The 19,018-nt window shown below is 36.4% G+C and overlaps 1 protein-coding gene across 6 annotated transcripts in view; it reads right to left on the bottom strand.

The window, feature by feature from the left end:
- Positions 1-496: 496 nt before the first annotated feature.
- LOC117175110 (T-cell immunomodulatory protein) overlaps positions 497-19,018 on the bottom strand; it is a 186,430-nt gene continuing 167,908 nt past the window's right edge. The window contains exons 4-6 of one of the 6 annotated variants that reach the window (XM_033364672.1): positions 9,298-9,557; positions 864-969; positions 497-792 (exon numbers count right to left, since the gene is read on the bottom strand). In XM_033364672.1, coding sequence (XP_033220563.1) covers positions 661-792; positions 864-969; positions 9,298-9,557 — 498 coding nt within the window. In that variant the 3' untranslated portion in view covers positions 497-660. Of the gene's footprint in view, positions 793-863; positions 970-9,258; positions 9,558-19,018 lie in introns of those variants that run through there. The other 5 variants (XM_033364671.1, XM_033364673.1, XR_004467438.1 and 2 more) reach the window with 5 other exon arrangements.

Here is a 19,018-nt window from a genome sequence, read left to right on the forward strand (position 1 = left end):
TACATGCATGTCCGCAGCGAGCCTGCTCACCCGCGTCAAACTCTAGTGAGTAGAATTTGTACTACTTTGTAAAAAAGACAACTTAATTTAATTAACAATTTTTTCCCCGTAATCCTTAAAGAATATTATTTTCTGAAATTGATGACACAATCAATGAATGGTAAAAGTGCTTTCTTTGGTTCAAGATATTTAGCAATCGAGTACTCGGTTCAGAATTTTTAGGCCGCACGGTTGAGTATTTTTCATTCATTTCTTGTATACTTCATCTACATACTCATATCTTGAAGCACGCAGAGCCGATCGTCGTGTGCTGAAATCCCCTTAATAATAGAAAAAAGAAAACCTCCAAAAAATAAAGAAGCGTGGAACAGTGAAAAGAAAGAAAGCTACAAAGAATGAAAGAAAAATATAGGTTACAAAAAGGGTTTGAAGCATAAAAATTGGAAACATCCTATTAATGATATATTTGGAAATTAAAAGTATATAAAATACGCGTTCGAGAAAAAAATATATTTGTTAAAATGTCGTTTCTACATTCTCATTCTTCTAAGTGCTTAAAGTCTGAGTTAGATCTATTTTATGTACCTCCTATACTAACGTCGGTAGAAAGCTCTCAATGGGTGGACTAAAAACCGGTTTTACCCCTCACAGATGAATCTCCTATAGAATTTGTCGTTCCTGGTGATGGTGATGAATACATTGATTTGGCTCACACAATGCTAAATCATAGGGTGAAATTAATAACATCACCTTGGGTTGCTGCGAATGTCGCACAGGTTGATAAAGTTGACCCTGTAAACAATATACTACATTCCTTATTCAATCAAGTGGATATCTATTTTAATCACAAAGTGGTATCTCACCTTAGTAATTCTTATGCTTATCGGGCATACATTAAAACTCGACTTAACTATGATCCTGCTGCTAAAAATAGTAATCTGACTACCTCTCTTTGGTATAATTACACACCTGGAAAAATGGATGATTTCGATAATAATGAGGGATTAAAATGTCGAAAAAAATATTTAAGTGCTGGTAAATCCATTGATCTTATTGGATACCTGCACTGCGATGTTTTCAACTAAGATCAATTTTTTATCAATGGCGTGGAATTTAGGCTTTGTCTCTACACTCGGGTGTTCAGTCTGAAACGCTTGATAATGTTATTCTCGGTCAAATGCTAAAGAGAATAATAACTGGGCTTGTGGACAATATTGCATTCAGTGGAAACGGAAACAAAATTCCTTTTAATTTTTTAAATTACGAAATTAATCATCTCTCGCTTTATTTAGATGGTACTCAGATATCATCAAACCCACTATAACCATCATTTGGTGAATAAGAAGCTGTATATCGAAGCTTATCATACATTATTTAGCGGAAATGGTATCCATTTTCTTAACGAACTCAATAATATTGGCAGAGAGAATTATCCTACAGAAAACTGTATGTTGGCCTTTGATCTTACACCTGATTTCTCAGCAAACTGTTGCTCTCACTGGAATCTTGTAAAACATCGTAGGCTTAGAATTGAGGAGCAATTCGAGGACGCATTAACTAGTACGATTAATTGTGTTGCATATGAGGAATATGATAATGTTCTGGAAATAGACTCATCCAGGCAGATCATTGTCGACATAGAAATAAATGTTTGTTTTTGTCTTATATTGCAATTTACAGTAACAATCTAATAGGATTTTTTGAAAAAATAGGTTTTAAGGAAAAATTAGGTTTCCTTAAGGAAAGGTCTTAAAACACACAAATTATGATGTTAACTGCAGAGGTTGTAAAAGTATTTATATCGGCCAATCGCAAAGGAACATCGATACTAGGATAAGTGAATACAAGAACGACCGCAAAATTAATGATAGAAGCAGAGTATTACTCTATCATTCTCATACGAGGCATCGTCATTTTGACTCTGAGAATTTCAAAATATTAGGTGTCGAAACTAACCAAAAACAAAGACTTTTTAGGGATTTTCTTCGATTAAAAATTGCACAATTTATCTACACCGCCAATTTCAAACCTATTTTCTGTTTCCTTAATATTTAAATGATTGCTTGAAGTCACGTGATTACTTACTTTGCGGGTGTTGATGAACTCCTTATCGCTTAAGAGACAGTGTGCGAGCAGCAGTGAATCGCGACTGCTATTTTCTGATTCATTTAAATGAATTGATACGCACTGAGACGAATTGAGATAACGCGAATTAAAAACATCTAAATTCATATATCCCTCTTGCATCAGTCGAAAGTATCAGCACAGAGTTACGGATAAAAATATAATGAACATTTAAAATCAATTCTATATGTCCCACACGTTGGTTTTCCTATTACGGATTAAATTTTATAAATTAACACTTGCTTAATGAAAGATTACGTTATGGCCCATCGATATTTATATTTTTATTATAACATTCTAATAATGGCACCATGAAAGTCATCAGATTTTTAAACATTGACTATGCTATTATACAGCATTAAAAATGTATTGTTTTTGTGATTTTTCTATCCAGTCGTATAATGACGCGTGAATGAATGATTAAATGTTTCAACATGATAAAAGTAACGAATCTGCGATGCAAATGCTCATTTACCTGGATTCGCCATTCTCACTGTTCTGTAAATTCCAAATTGTTTATCACTCGCAGGGATCTCTCATTGTATGAAATTGCTCTTAAAGTCACGTGTTAAAACTTTTTGAAAAAAAATTAACATTGATGCGAAATGACATATTTAAAAGCTTATGTTTTCGATTATGATTAAAAAGATTGTTTATTTGGATTCGAAATAAAAATTTATCTAAAATAAAATATGCAATTCTATCAAATATCGGTCCATTTGAATGAACGGTTATTACTGATATTCTTGTTCATATGATAGTCACAAAAACTTCACTTGTGTCTCTTTTCCTAATTCCACGCCTTGATCTTTTTGACTTCAGTCGACAAATTTTTATAATCAATATATAAGATCCTATAGTTTGAAAATATAAGATTGATTTAATTCGCATAACAAATAAGTAGGATTTACATTCTTATCTTGTACCATGCTGAGACTTCCTTACAAGACTTGAAAATTGTAAAATTAAATAATAATAACAGTTTTTAATTTAAGTAACAATATTTATGAAGAACCACATTTAGTTGTAGTGTACATTGAGAACGTACGAAAATTAGCGAGAAGCGTGAGATCGCAGCATGCGTGCCATAGATGCACTCCATTTAGGCACAACTCACCGCGAGCATAGAGCCCTAAGGCATTTTTTTGCCATTCTGACTAAATGGAAATGCTAATCATTTTTTATTCCATATATTCTAATAAAAATCTTATTTGTAACCATTTGAGTATTACAGAAGTATTTTAAAAGGGAAGGGATTACATATTTTTTCTGCAATCTGAATTTTCTTTCAATAACAAAATATGTTTACATAGGGAAGGGACGGTCAGTGAAAATTATGTTTACATAACATTTGGAATGACCCACTTTCGTTTAAACTTACGTTTTTAGTTCCGAAAATTGCAGTTCGGTGAAGGACCATCATGCTTTACAATTAACAGCAAATACAAAAGAAACTTTGATTTTAATGAAACTTAGTGAAATTATTGTGCTATAATACGGGCCTAAGGAAATTCTGAAAGTTTCAAAGTTGTGGAAGTTTCCTGATATTGAATAAAGACATTATATCTTGTTGAAAGGTCTGCATTTCTGTAACTATTATTTAGATTTAAATTAAACTTGGAGGTGCTAGGGAATCGAATAAATATAAAAGAAAGCCGATCATAAGCAAACCTTAGTTAGGAGGGGGAGCGAGGGTGTTCACTTCAAGGAATGCGTCAAAATGAGATAAGCAATTACGTATATTCAGAATCTAATATTAAAATAAGCTCGAAAGCTTCTCACAAGTATTACGTTCTGAGATCTCTCATAGATCATAAATATCGTCTCCCGCACAAAAGCTAACGCTCGCATTCGTTTGATCCCGCGATCGTTACAATTTTCTCGTTGTGCTCATTTTCGTACACTGGTCTCCATTTCACGTCCGTTATTAACGTTCGCCCTTCAGCGCCATGTGAAGGGTTACCGCGCAGACTATTGACACTCAAAACTCTGACATTCAACCATCCTTACAGTAAACTCGTCCTCGAGTTAATATCACAAGCTTGAATCCTACAAACTAATTTAAGGCTCGCTAAGAATACCTATTCGGGCTCTGGATGTTGTTTCGGAGGACGCTTATTTCGTTTAGCTCACCCTTTAACATATTCGTTGTTTGATGATTCACCTAATACATCTCGTTCCGACTGGGAGTCGCAATTGTTTTTTAAATCCGAATATATTTTCTGCTCTGCTGAGTTATCAGTCTCTTCTTCTGAATCTTCACCGTCAGCTACACTTGCATTTTCCGTCAACGGTGCTCGCCAAATTTTGAGTTGGCTTGCATGAGCGGTGGGTGCGTATCTATGCCCCTTTCGATCAACATGAAGGGCAGCTACTGCATAAGTGTTTCCTGGATAAATTGCAGTGACTACGAGTGGACCTCGAAATATTCGTTGTAGTTTTTGAGACTCCCCTGTCGGTTCAAGAACACGCTCAACTAAACTATTTGTCTGAGAATGTCTAGGGGAATTAAGGGTATGCTTGATACTATGCCTTGAACAGAATTCCTCGAACTTATGAGACGTAAAACACGTACCCCGGTCAGATATAATTCTCCCGGGCGCGCCAAAGTCCAGGATGACATCTTTCATTGCTTTAATTACGCTGACAGCCTTAGTGCCTTTGACTGCTTTTAAAATAACGAAGTTCGTCGGGTTATCTTTCATAACTAAAACGTAACAATTATTAGAAGGCGTTGTTATAAAAGGACCTTCGTGGTCTGTATGCATGATTGCAAAAGGTCGGTTTCCTGATTTTAACGGATGCAATTCCCCGGCTTGGCGACCTATTTTTGCTTTTCTGAGCATGCATTTTACGCAACTATAAATGTGTTGCCTGATGTCACCAATCATCCCCGGATAAAAATAATATTCCCGTATTTTATTTAAAGTTCTCTCAATTCCCATGCGCACGATTTCATATTCGTAGTCGGACAGAAGATTACCCCAACGCATGATGTGATGATTATTTGTTGTTGCGTTTTAAATATATTAGAGCTCGACAATCTGTAACAATGAAAAATTTGATATTTATCAACCAATTTCGCAGGTGCATCACAGACCACACAATTGCGAGAAGTCCCAGCTTACTCGAATGATAACTACTCTGGTGCTTGGTTCTTCGGCGACTAATTGCGTAAACGGGATGTAGTTTTATATCGTCGTCACGTCTTAGTAACATCGCAGCTACACCTTTGGAACTAGAGTCCACCCCTATTCTGTCCAACACCTATTCTGTTTTAACAAATCGAACAATGGGCCAGCTATTTCAGCGAATGTATGCACTGAACGTCTAAAAAACCCTACTAAACCCCAAAAGCGTCGCGTACTATGTACGTCAGTTAGTTAAGGAAATTCGAGAATGACCTTTATTTTTGTCTCTTGGTTGGGTTCCTAGACTAGAAATTTTAAATCCCAGATAAGCAACTTTTGACATTAGGAAACAACATTTTGTTTAATTTATAGGCAACCCAACATTCCACAAGGCTTCAAGTACTAGAATTAATCTTTTTTTTAAATCGTTCCATGATTTTCCATTCAAGGTAGAATAAAATCTTTTTCTCTATTAAAGGACCTAGCACTTGATACATCAGTTTTGAAAAATAAAACGAAGCATTCATTAACCCGAAGACCATGCAAGTGAATTCGCCCGTTTCGTCTGGGGTTATGAAAGCCGTTCTGGATCTTGCTTCTTTCGATAGAGGAACTTGAATGTAGCCCTGCGCTAAATTTGGAGTAATAAACTTTTTACTATTGCCAATTATGGCCAAATGATCTTCTATGTTTGGCAAAGGATAATGCATCCTGACGGTTTGACTATTTAATTTTTGACGATCAAGAATTAATCTCCGCTCTCCATTCTTCCTACGTACTAATAGCACTGGTCTAGTTTACGGTGCCTCAGTATTTTCAACAAAACCTAAAACTCTATGTCCGCTTATAATCTGTTTTATTATTTTACGCTCATCCTCACTCGCTCTGTGAGGCTTTATCGAAGTTTGAGTGCTATTTTCCTTTTCTTTAATATTCATTTGCAACAAAAACGTACAACACAACTCACTCCTACTTACAGACATTACATGTCGATACTTATTCAATACATTTATAAGGCCTACCATAACCTCTTTCGTCAGTGACTCTTCGCAGTTGATGTCTTCTTCGGTGAGAGGTGACCACTTCTTCTCTGAAACATTGATAAGCGGCAAAGGAGATATGTCTCCCTTGAAGACAGTTGATCTTTTTATTAAGAATTCTTCTTTGTCAACAAAATTAGCGACAGGAACTTCAAGTTGTGCACCATCACTACCGAGAATTTTTTCCCTTTTTTCAAAACACAACACATCACCTTTCTTGTAGTAATCCATCGATGGTGTATCCGTAAATGACCTTCCAATGATCAGATCGACCTCTTGATGATCATCTGGCACCAATAGAACTTTAATGTTATGAACTGTCACGTAATCCACTGATACATCTACGACGACGTAACCGCGAGAATTGACTGTGTAGTGGTTTGGACCCCAGCTTTTCAATGTAACATTCGCGGTATTAAATGGAAAGCTTGCTGCTTTCGCTTGAGTTTCCTTCAAAGTACAGTCCGAACTTCCCGAATCGACTTGCGCTCTGAATTCATTCCTATTCAATAGAGCCGTTATTAAATATTTAACGAGCGAACTGTCACTTTCTGTATTTTCAATAAGACTTATTTCCTTTATTTCCCCACTCCCTGCTGCAATGCAGTGACGTTGCGTATTTCCTGCTTTACTACACTTTTTACACAGTAATTTCATAGTCGATTCAGAGCAGTTTCTCGCGAAGTGTCCATATTGGTTGCAGTTGTAGCACTTCGGCTCGCCATTATCATTTTTGAGCGGTTGTCGCGAATCTGATCTACGTAGGGGTTTCGGATTTTCTGATTTGGAGTCTTGAATCATTCCCAATTTTTCGGTGCTCGAAGACTGTGAAGGGCCAGCTTTTGCTTTTGGAGTTACACTTCGAGCTGATTTCTCGTATTCTTTTATTCGTTCCACACGCTGATTGCTGATGTGCTTGTAGGCTACAATGTCGTGAAGCAGCTTGTTCTCACTGGTATGTGTAGGGGCCACCATAGCAACAAATGTGTCTTTTGACCATAAACCAACTAATACTTGTTCTTTGGTCAAGGAAAAACTCAGCTCAAGACAGACATATCATTTCACCTTTCAATAAAGGTAAGTTGTGATTTGTTCGTTCTTCCTTTGGACCCTTTGGATCATTTTTCACCATTTTGTTGTTTTATTTTCCTCGATGACATAAGAATCTTTTAATGCTGTTTGAAAGTGATGCCAATATTTAATTTCGTCTGCACGCAATAAATAAAAATCTTTGGCTCCTTGCTTCACATGAATTTTGGCCGTCTCAATTGCAAAACTATCAGGCCAACGGTGTAGAGTTTTCATCGAATCCAGAGTTTTGAGCCAATTCTTATCTCGTGCGGTCCCAACCTCGCCATTAAAGTCTTATTTTTCTTTGCTTGAATTTGGCATTATATGGTAGCTCGTTACAGCTGTTTGGCCGTTTGTCGGTTCCGAAGCAGCATTTTGGCATAGCGACATATTTTCCATAAGACGAATCATCATCTGCTCGCGGCGACGACCATCTTCGATCAAAGACCAAAACATATCATCCATCGTACAATGTTGCTGATGTTCTTCCCTCCATTGTTGATGATTATTCAGTTCGGCTTGTTGACGAAATAAATCTCGACGTATCTCAAGGTTCCCTGGACCTGTGTTATCAGTCGACATGCTCGTGAAACATCGGTCATTTCCGCCTGGAATCGTTCTATTGTTCCTTCTTGCACCATTCCTCACATTCGGCGTCCTTCTTCCTGTCCCTCCTCCCATTATTCCTATGGAGTCTCGATTAGGAGGGTTATTTTCTGGCGTTGGTACTCCCGGTGTCTGTCAGGGTTGAATTTCGCGGCGAAATCCTCGAACTGCTGTAGTGAAATGTGGCTGTTCTCGCCCCCTTTCGCCATTTTTATAACGCACTCACTATATTTCGATGCTGCTGAGTCACGAATCAAACAGTGTGATTGCCGCCATATTGAAAAAAATGTGCACTTTCGGAATTTCACTACTAACTTTTCAGTTTGAGGGTTAAGCACTTGCGGTTTCCAAACAAGGGTAGGCACTTCCAAGAAAGCACCAGAATTATGTAAGTAATTAAGTATATTCAGAATCTAATATTACAATAGGCTCGAAAGTTTCTCACAAGTATTACGTTCTGAGATCTCTCATAGATCATAAATATCGTTTCCCGCACGAAGGCTCACGCTCGGATTCGTTCGATAGCGCCCTCGGTACAACCCTCGTAACGCTCTTTTTCGCACATTGATCTACATTTCACGTACGTCTCTAAAGTTCGCCCTTCAGCTCCATCTGTAGGGTTACCGCGCAAGAGTATTAATATTCAAAACTCTAACAGAGGGGTGCAAATAAAATTATACGGTTCCCAATGACAATTAATACAACATAAAAATTTGGAGTGATTGAATATCAAAGCAGAAATTAAACATGGTCAATCTCGCCAAATTTGAAAGTTTTCAAATATATTCTAGGGCCCAATGCAGTGGCGTAGCAAATGTGGGGGGGGGCGTTTAGACCCTCCTCTGTCACAGATACCAAAACCCGCGACCAATACACATTTTACTAAACCCTGATAGAAATATTCAAGTCTGAAAGACCAAATGTGGTCCGCAATATTACAAATCATAAGACAAAACATATTTCTATAGGAAACCTAACTGAATTTCCAAAAATAAGAATCTTATACGAATGCATTTTTTTATTATCTATAACTAATTAACCTTTTATGCACAATCGAATGGCTCTCATGTTTTCTTAATTAATAGATAGTTTATATTATTTGAGAAAAGTTTAATTTTTCAATTTAAGTAGTAACGTACTTTCTGTTCAGCACTTCAAACCCTTTCCACTATCACATCCTGGCTACGCCACTGGCCAAATTTTCCCTCTTTACAAAGTTTCATTAAAACTGAAAGATCACTTGCGAATCCTGATATTTCTAACGCATTTCTAAATTCACTAATCAGTTAACAGAATACAATTTTATTCTTTTAATAAATATTTACATTGCATCAAAATGAAATCTGTGTGCTTCTTGTAATTTTTCAATTTTATCTTCCCGTCTTTCTTTCCAATACAAAACAAGAATGATTGTCGTTATTAAGCCACAGGTCCCTGTTAAAGCTGCTGCACTTAAAAGAATTAATTTACTAGGCGTCACAAAAAGCTGTGCTTTCCACCTGGATGGTTCCGACATTGGATTTGGAATAACAACCATTTGAGAATTTGGGATAATTTGGGGCCAATCTCGATACTTGCCACTCACCTAAAAAATGAATGTATAAGAATTATTAGAAAATTATTACATAAAAATAATTTATATGCACAAATCATCAAATTTTTACCCTAAGTTATATGTTATTAGAGTACCCTCTCACCACTATTCGATCTTGTAACAATGTGAAACCTAACTTCATAAGGCAAAGCATTATTCATTTTCGAAGTAATATTATGTAGAATAAATTTTTACATACGATATCAACCCTTCGTCAACTAGGTGGGTCGTTTACGACCAAGTCAAATGTTCTCACCCAAGTATCTACGAAATCCAAAGATAGCGGAGTACAACTCCCCTCCTTAAAAAAAAACTTTTGGGTAGTGGGAACTGAACTGCAAAGGGGTGCCGCAATTGAATACTGTGTCTCTAAGAAGTAACGATATCAAATCAAGCTTGGGTCTGAAACGACTATAAATAAAGTTTTCCCACACTGTTAAAAATGTTGGTTGAGTTTTTAATCGTGCCAAGCCGGAAATTATTCGATCTCTGTGCGACGATGTAGTTGAAAGTTACGTTCGCAAGGTTAGAAATTTCCAAACACTCTAGTTTAAATATCTGTATGCGTGAAGAACATAGCACAACTTTCTGTAAAGATTGCGCTAATTGAATTATTTACTGCCATATACTTTCTGCAAATAAATATACTTTTTGGAACAGGAAGACATGGAACTTTTTTCTGATAGTTTTTTTTTTATATGATATTTTATATTTATATTTTATATAAGTTTTTTTTTATATTCAGATATTCCTTTTTGAAAACGTGACATTTTTAATTCTGAAAATAAATGGAGCATGCAGAAGAAGCTCCGAGGAATACATATGCATTTTTCCAGAGTTTTTTGAAGCATGTCAGATAAAAAAAGACGCCCGAACAAAAATGACATACCTAGTTGACTGAAGCAGCAACAAAATCTGGTGGACGAAGGGTTAAATAACATGTGAGGACATTCGCATGAAAAAGTCCTTATGTTCGGTTTTTAGCGTTCTTTTATGTCAGCCTCGCACAAGAGAACTTATTTCCATCTATTCATGCGGACGCCCACATACGTATATTCACTTATTTAAAAAAAAAGTTCTTTTCCTAAAACTAATTTGTATTTTGCTTTTCTACTTTATAACTCAGGGAAATGTACATAAATTTTGCTTTACTACAGGCCAGGATTTGTTAAATATAAGTGGCTAGGCATGGTTTACCCTGAAAAATCAGGTGGTGAGGGCTAATCGCCTTGAAGGGATTTTAGTTGGAATGCAATTTTGTCATCAATTGAGTTATTTCCTTATTGTTAATTTAGGTTTTAGTTATTAAAAAGAAGTTTTTTAACCTGATCAGATTATGGCTTTTTGACACCTTCTCACGTTACCATGGGTCGTTTCTGACCCAAGGCATGTTAAAACACTCAATTTTCCATAAAAAACTGCGGAAATTCCCGTACTCTTAACCACTTTTCCTTTAAGAGCACATCATAAAGATTGAAAAAATTTACACAAATATTTTATTTTTAGTTATAAACACACTCATCTCCTGAAAATGCAGAAATTCACTAAAAAATTCAGAACTTGCGAACAAATTCAGATGTTTGAATTTTTCAAATAGCAATGTAAAGTGCACAAAGCGTTTTTTCACGAAAAATATCACGAACTCGATGGAATCAAAATAAATCAGAGGTTAGAAGGGATATAAAGCAAAATCCTCATGATATGATTGAATGTTATCTAATGACTCATTTTTTACTATGGTAGTACAATGTACAAGTTGTGAAGGCTAATGAGAAGTGCGGCTTCGGAGACTACTCCGAATTTTTACTCGTACTCATTTTTTTTAAATTGTTTATTTATAACGTGATAATTCATTATTAATGAATAACTACGAGTAGTATCTTGAAGTTTAGATCTAGAGCTTTTAATATATGTGTTATAAAGTACAATTTCTAGTATTCTAAAGTACTTATCAGGGGTCAATTAGAATGGTTTTGTATTTTATGCAAAACTTGAAGACATAATATGAGGGTTGTCTAAAGTATGATATTGACAGGTTGGCAATTCAGTATAATGATTTTTTCTTAGTATTTAATCTATATTTCAACCTAGCATAGCTAGGATATCAAAAAATAAGTATCATGTACTCAGATATGCCCCGAATGTTAAAAAATCCGGTTGCAGACACTCGAAAAAGTCTTCGGAAATTACGCAATTTGAGCCATGTACTTACATATAAAAATTAAAACTGGTCGAAAATATTTTTATCATCTTGAGGACCTTTTTCTACATCAGAGCGCACCGGTGCAACTTTCGTGGGTACACTTTCGTGAGAACCGCCCATCTATCGAGATTCCGTCGCCGAACATAGCGACCCTCTATCCCCACCTCTAGCGAACCGACGGCCATCACCGAGACCCAACTTATCAATAGGTGCACCTATAGTAGTGGGAGTACCGACGAGAAACGCAAGGGATAGGAGCACCTATATCTGCCATTCTCAAACGTTTCTCGGAGAAGAGAATTTCCAATCGACAGGAGCACCTGTGATTGTAAAGTCCGAATGCCACAGAAAATTCAACCAACGGGTGCACCTGTGGTTGCCATTTTGCGCATTACCAATATTACCGATATTAACGATTTAAACGACGCTACCGACTTTACAAATGCGTATACGATTTCAGTGCGGAACAGGCACACTTGCCGTTACAAAAAACGAAGACATAAATTTTAATTGTCAGGAGCACCTCTAGTTAGCACTTATCACCATTCCCTACTTTACCTACATTCCGAAAAATATTGTTTAAAAATGACTAATAGAAAAATAGCATAAAATCGTACCCAATAGGCGCAGCAGTGGATGCCATTTTAGCCGATATAAATGCTAACCTATAGGCGCACCTATGGTTACCATTTATCATAGGTTTGCTGAAACGTTAGAGGCATAACGATCGTATTCTAAAATGCCATCCCTTACCTCAACCCCTCTTTTGCAATTACCGTAACGACCGTAGAGGGGAAGATTGAGGGCCCGGGTATTTTACAAACCGATTATTATCGATATCCATATTTACATTTTACTTCCGCTTCTGTTCAGTATTATTTTCTCAATTTCATCAGACTGCAAATAAAACAATCTAGAATTATTAGTCACACTCGTCACATAAACACGTAATATTAGCACCACGCTCCACACGACACGTACACTTAGCACTGTAATCTTCGCAAACACACACACACACGTCCCCGTGCACGCATCCGCCACATAAAATACTAGGTCTTAAGTTAGAATTGTAGCAATTAGTAGGGAAATAAAAATCCCCCCATTTCTCCTGCATTTCTTGCCATAAAGAAGCTTTGTTCAATTTTTTTTTTGTTATAACACGAATTCCAAGTGCGCCCCACCAATTTTCCATTGGATTAAGATTTTGGAATTAAGCTGGGGCATCTAAAAGTTTCACTTTTTACACTTTCAAAAATTATCTTGCTGAAAGATCCAATTTTTAGGCATCTTTTTTTTTTGAAGAGGGAGACTGGTCCAGCCGATCCAAACAATCGACTTTTTTGCGTAAAAATCTTCCTTTACACGCAGAGAATGCATTCCCAAAGTTGTAGAATCAAATTCGACAATGAAATACAGTTAGGAGCGGTGCGCGTCGAGGGGCTATTCACTCTCGAATCGCACAGAGTACGTCTTTTTTACTCTATCGACTACACACCGTTTATCTCTGGTCTTTCTTTCAAATTTCTCGCTTACTCTTATTGGGAGTCAGTCACGTTAGTGCTGGTTAGCTCCAGGATTCACGGATTAGCTTTAAACAGCCGTAAGTTGGTGACTCCCAGAAATGTATGAATGATGCAGGGGTCTCTTTTTTCAAAATTTTCTTCAACCCTTTCTACAATGATGTTGACTCAAAGTTTCTTCCATGAAATTCTTCATTGGCCCTGAAAATTAGTGGTTCCGTTCGATATGATGCTGTCTCGTGATCGTGTCGGTACCGCGTCAGTTTTTTCTGAGTTCGGGATCATGTTTCCGATATCCGTGATCGGTTTTTCTGTCGCCTCGACTTTGGTTCGGGAAGTCGATATGTCGACTCGTGATCGTGAAGAGTTTTCGATACTCCTTCGCCAGATATTTATCTGTGACTTAGCGGTTCACAATAGCGTGAAATGAAAAACGAGGTGCAAAATGAGATATAGAACGCAATAATGCACCGATTATAGATTTTTTTTTAAATACAGGCCTAAATTTTCTAGAAAAAGTCAAGAGTGGATTTTTAATTTTTTCTTAATGCAAATAGCGAAGTGTTGAATTTTTGCATTCCATGTTTTATTCCTGTATACAAAATTGTTTTTATACTTCAGCTCACTTTGTTTCAATTCAAAGCCATATAACAGGAAGGAAAAAATGTTATCTTGCAAAGCCAATTGTTATTAGCACATTTCAATAACTTGCTTGTATTGTTTGTATGATACGAAGACATCAAAATTCAAGACTAAATGTTATTAATGACTTCTAGAAACAAATTCTATACACAAATGCACATCACCTTGCTGAAATTATATTTCGAATGACGTTTGATGAAAAGTTTTGCCTATGCATTTATATTTTTGAATTTTATGAACAAATTATAAATAAAGAAATGTATATTTTGGGCGTTTTCAAGCAATAATAAATCATTTTTTTCAAATCATTGAACAATGTAGCTATGCGTTAATATTTGTTCATTTTAGAAACAAATTATATAAACAAATGCACATTTCGTTCTTCCTCAAGCAAAAAAAATCGCTTTTTCATCTCACTTTACTTTTATGAATTTGGAAAGGTTTTTATAGAATCAAACAATATTCTCTAGATTTTTACGAAAATTTGAAGTTATTTTCTGTAAGATTTTAGGACATTTTTTTTTAATTTGCAGAATTTAAAAAAATTGTAGTTTAAAAAATTTTGAAGTTTAAGAAAATTAAATAAAATTATACATTGTAAAATTGCAGGGCTTATTTTATTCCTTAGAATATTCTCTGAAAATCTCATTGGTACGTTTTTATTAAAAAACTTTATTTAGTGATTATAAAATCGTTATTTTTGTAATCAGTAGGTTTTCACAAATAATTTTTTTTTTTGATAAAAACGTACCCATGAGATTTGCAGGGAATCTATTAAGGAATGAAATATAAGCACTGCAGCCTAATAATCAAACAAAAATTGCAAGTTTTACTTAAAGAGAAAAAGAAAAACATCAATCTCTGAATAGTTATTGTCCAATAAAGAAAACCCGAAATATTTATTTCAAAAGTCCACCTCGAGTTCTTTTCCAAAATTAGTTATAATTAATATTATCATATTTTTCTCGATTTTAAAAATCATTTTTAACAAGGTTTATTTTTTGTACTTGAAATAACGTATGATAATATTATTAATTATGAAATAATAATATTAATAAGTAATTAATAATAATAAATTTAATAATAAATATTTATACACACGTGTATATATATATATATATATATATACATATACATACATACATAATACTATATAATATAATATAAAATATTACAAAATTTAGACTATTTTCTTTTCAGATATTTAAAAATACACAAATAATTTCAAAATTATTTTTAATTCAAAAAAGTCCTAACGATTATTATCTTTTACCCTGAACTATCAGAACATTATTTTTATTTAACAAACATTTTTTTAAGCATTTTCACTGTGCATTATTTGAATTTTAGGCAAACTGCATAGCTGGCGCCGCCACACGGTAAACCCGTCGTGCTAGTAGTGATAGTTACTGCACTTTGGGTTGTTGTTGTCTCTACTCCAGATTCGGTGCACTGCTTACCCCAAACTTGCGGAGATCAGGCGCTCCGACATGTGGATGCAATATTTTTACAAAATTCTCAAGCGGGGAACTATGCCGCAAGCGCCGCGTGTGCACAACGGCTCGACTATATTGTTGGTTAAACGGTTCGGTCCGTTCGCGGTAATGGTTCTCCTGAATCAGTGGAGCCGTTCTACTTAAAAGAGATGGGGCTGTTCACTGTGTAAATGGTGCGAGAATTGAACGTGTTAGGTGAGCGGCTCTACCAAGCTTCTCTCCAGATATAAAAGAAGTTTGCATGCTAAATATATATAATTTGAATTTGAAGATTATTATTATTATTATTGATTTTTTAGGATGATTACTAGATAGATAGATAGATAGATAAATAGAAAGATAAATGTCTATTTTTCGTCCTGTTGGCTTCTTAAACAGTAACATCCATTCACAACTTATCTCTAAGATCTCTCGCTTTTATAGCCTAGACTTCCTCGCTTCGCCTTGCCTCGCACGCATGGCCCTACATTCTCGCTTTGCCTTGCATTGCTTTATATCTACTTTCTCTCCTATTTGCAATCTTTCCTTTTCCACTCCTCTTCCTCCTTCCTTCTCCTCCACTCAATCTTACCAAATACCCCCTACACCGATGCTACTGCCATTTATCCCCTCTTTTATGCGTCAATCCCTCTATGCTCATCACACTCCTTTCAACCGCCTCACACTCCTATAACCAGTGTTCCACTGTTGCATCCCTGCTGCCACACAATTAATACATTCTCTTCATTTTCATCCTGTTAAGCCTTTAGTCTCTTATTATTTCCTCCCCTTCTGCCTTTTCTCTCTTCGTGCCCTTCACCTAACCATCTTATATACCTTCCTTCCTCATGTATCCTTCTCACTTTATCCATCTGCAGTCCCGGTCTAAAATACTTTTCTCATTCAACCTCCATCTTCCTGCCCCAACATTTCCTAACCAGCCTAGTGCCCCCCTCTTCCAAAAATTTGTCCTTATATTTACACGCTCGACTCCCCATTATAATCTCTAAATCCGTCCTTCCTGTCTCCATCCTGAAAATATAGTTAGGCGTATTACTTGTCAACACTAGTGTCCACTTTACATAACTCTCCTGTATCCTATTTACCTCCTCACTTTCTTTACACACCCACACCTCCACTCCATAAAATAAGACACTTATCACTAGCGAATTGAACCATTTTTTCTTCCTTCCAAAATCATCTGCAAATAGCTTCTTTTCCAGCTCGCACACCTGCCTCATCGTCACGTTTGCCTTTCTCACTCTCTCTCTCTTTTATATGACCATCTCCTCGCCCATTCCTCAGAAACAGGAAGCCCAGGTACACAAACACTTTCACCGCCTTTTCCTGCCATTGCACTCACCTCCCTTATCCCTTTCAACTCTTTTCCTCAACGTCATAACCTTGGACTTTTCCGAATTCAACTGTAAGCTATTGTTATCCAGGTATCTTATCAACCTTTTCATCATCTCCTTTAAAGCGTTCTCGCTCTTTGCTGGTAGCACTATGTCATCTGCATACGCGAGTGCCCATATCTTAACCCCTCCTACCCTAACTCCTCCTAACACTCCGACCGCTGGCTTAGCCTCCATATTCGCGATTAGAATCGCAAAAAGCGTTCGCCTCTTCATACACCTCCCTTACCCTCTCTATCAGGCATATTTCCACTGTCGTCTCCACCATGGCCTCCCACAACCTCCTCCCATCCACCGAAGAGAACACTCCCTTTAAATCCATTCAAAGCGTGTACACTTCCAAATCTCTATCCACCACATTCTTCAAGACGTAAATATTGCCGATAGTGCTCCTTCCCTCTCTAAAGCCCGCCGGCATCTTCGGCAATATTTCTTGCCACACGACATTCTTCCGTAGCCTATCCGACCATACCATCGCGTATAAGGGGCATTATTTCTCAACTGTCCCAACTTTAAAAGTAATGTTCTTTGATTTTCTTTTAATTCTCGGAGCATGTTCACCAACCCAACAGTACTTAATCGAAAAATGTATAGTCCTCGATTACCGCCCCTCTTCAAGTGGTGGAGAGAGGGGTGACATTTTCAACCCGAACACCTGCACAGGTATTTTCAAAAGCCTGTAACTTCCTTTCTATTTTAGCGATTTAAATTTTGTATGAAGGTTTTCGAAAGGCTATTTTTCACTCTCACATTCTGATTTGAATTATGCACAGCTTACACAAAAACACAGTAACGCAGTCAAATATAACTTATGTAACGCTGTAACAAAATTATTATAGGCCCCGCATGTAAGTAAGTGACGAAACAAATGTTACACGATTGTTAGATAGCAGGTATGTTACATTGTTACATTGCCCTTACTAATGTTACAGAAGTACATCGTTACGCTGTTACAGTTCAATTAACTAACACAGTAAAAAAATTGTTATAGTTCATGCGTGTAATGAAGTTATAGAATAAATGTTACATTCTTCTTCTATAAAAATTACATTACACTGCTACAGGACTGATAAAATTGTTTTTAGGGAACTGGTACATATTCATTCCGTAAAAATGCTACTCAACTTTGTTACCTTCCTTTTAATAAAAAAATACGTCACTGAACAGTAATATTTGTTAAATAATCAGACATAACAATGTTATCCTATTATTACGGAGCAGTTACGTAACGTGTTTACTAATAAAATTGTTTTCACTGTTTCAAAGAAAAAAAGGGTCTAGAGTTTAAAGAATCTCTCAACCTGGAATCATATACCAAAAAGCTTAAAAAGTACAGTCGGTCACATAAGAGCATACTCACGTTAACCAGCGGTTGGTAAATTGAAAGGCTGTACGATTTTTTTATCATATAGAGAGAAGCATTTTTCTTGATGCATCGTGAAAAAGAATCAGCTGCCTGTTATTTTTAGGTTTTTTTGTGTTAGCACACCAAAGGGCCCAAAATGACTCAAACGGCTGCTGCAAAATGCATGCGAAAGTCGAAGCATTTCATTATAAAGTAGGTGAATCGTTACAAAGAAGTTAAAAATGACGATGCCTATCCAAATCGTGGCTCTCTTGGAATAGAGTCGAAAAAAGATGAGTAAATGATTTTGACCCTGTTTCTAAAGAACCCGTCTCAATCTTTTCTTGGTCGTGCTTAAAAACTGTGTCGAAAAGGTTTGAAAGTATCGCACAAAACGATTCGTAGCATTTTCTTGCGAATAACTCAAAATCTCGAAGCACTTTGCAAAGTCCAACGCTGAGTTTAAAAAACTGGCCAAAAACGTTTCGACTAGGCGAAAGATAATTTAGACCATGACTATGGAGGGGCGGGGGGGGGGGCTAATCCCATAAAAAGATTTTGGTTCCAAAGCAAAATGAGGCTTCGAAAAAACAGGCCGTGGAATTTGCAGCAGCTCTTTCGACGAATTTGCAAAAATTCAAGGTCATTTCCTAGATAATATGCGGAAAATCTCATAGAAAGTATGCCTCAAAGGTGCCAGGCTATTATAGATGCTGGCGGAGATTGGACCTGTTAATACTGTACACAAAACTCTCGCTTTCAGTCAAGTGTTGTGGGTTGCCTTTAAATGGGCATGGACTGAATGCGAAGGGATAGAAACGTAAACAGTGAGGGCCGCCTGACTCGTTTCCA

The sequence above is a fragment of the Belonocnema kinseyi genome, chromosome 6 (assembly GCF_010883055.1).
Source record: "Belonocnema kinseyi isolate 2016_QV_RU_SX_M_011 chromosome 6, B_treatae_v1, whole genome shotgun sequence".
NCBI classification, from domain to species: Eukaryota; Metazoa; Arthropoda; class Insecta; order Hymenoptera; family Cynipidae; genus Belonocnema; species Belonocnema kinseyi.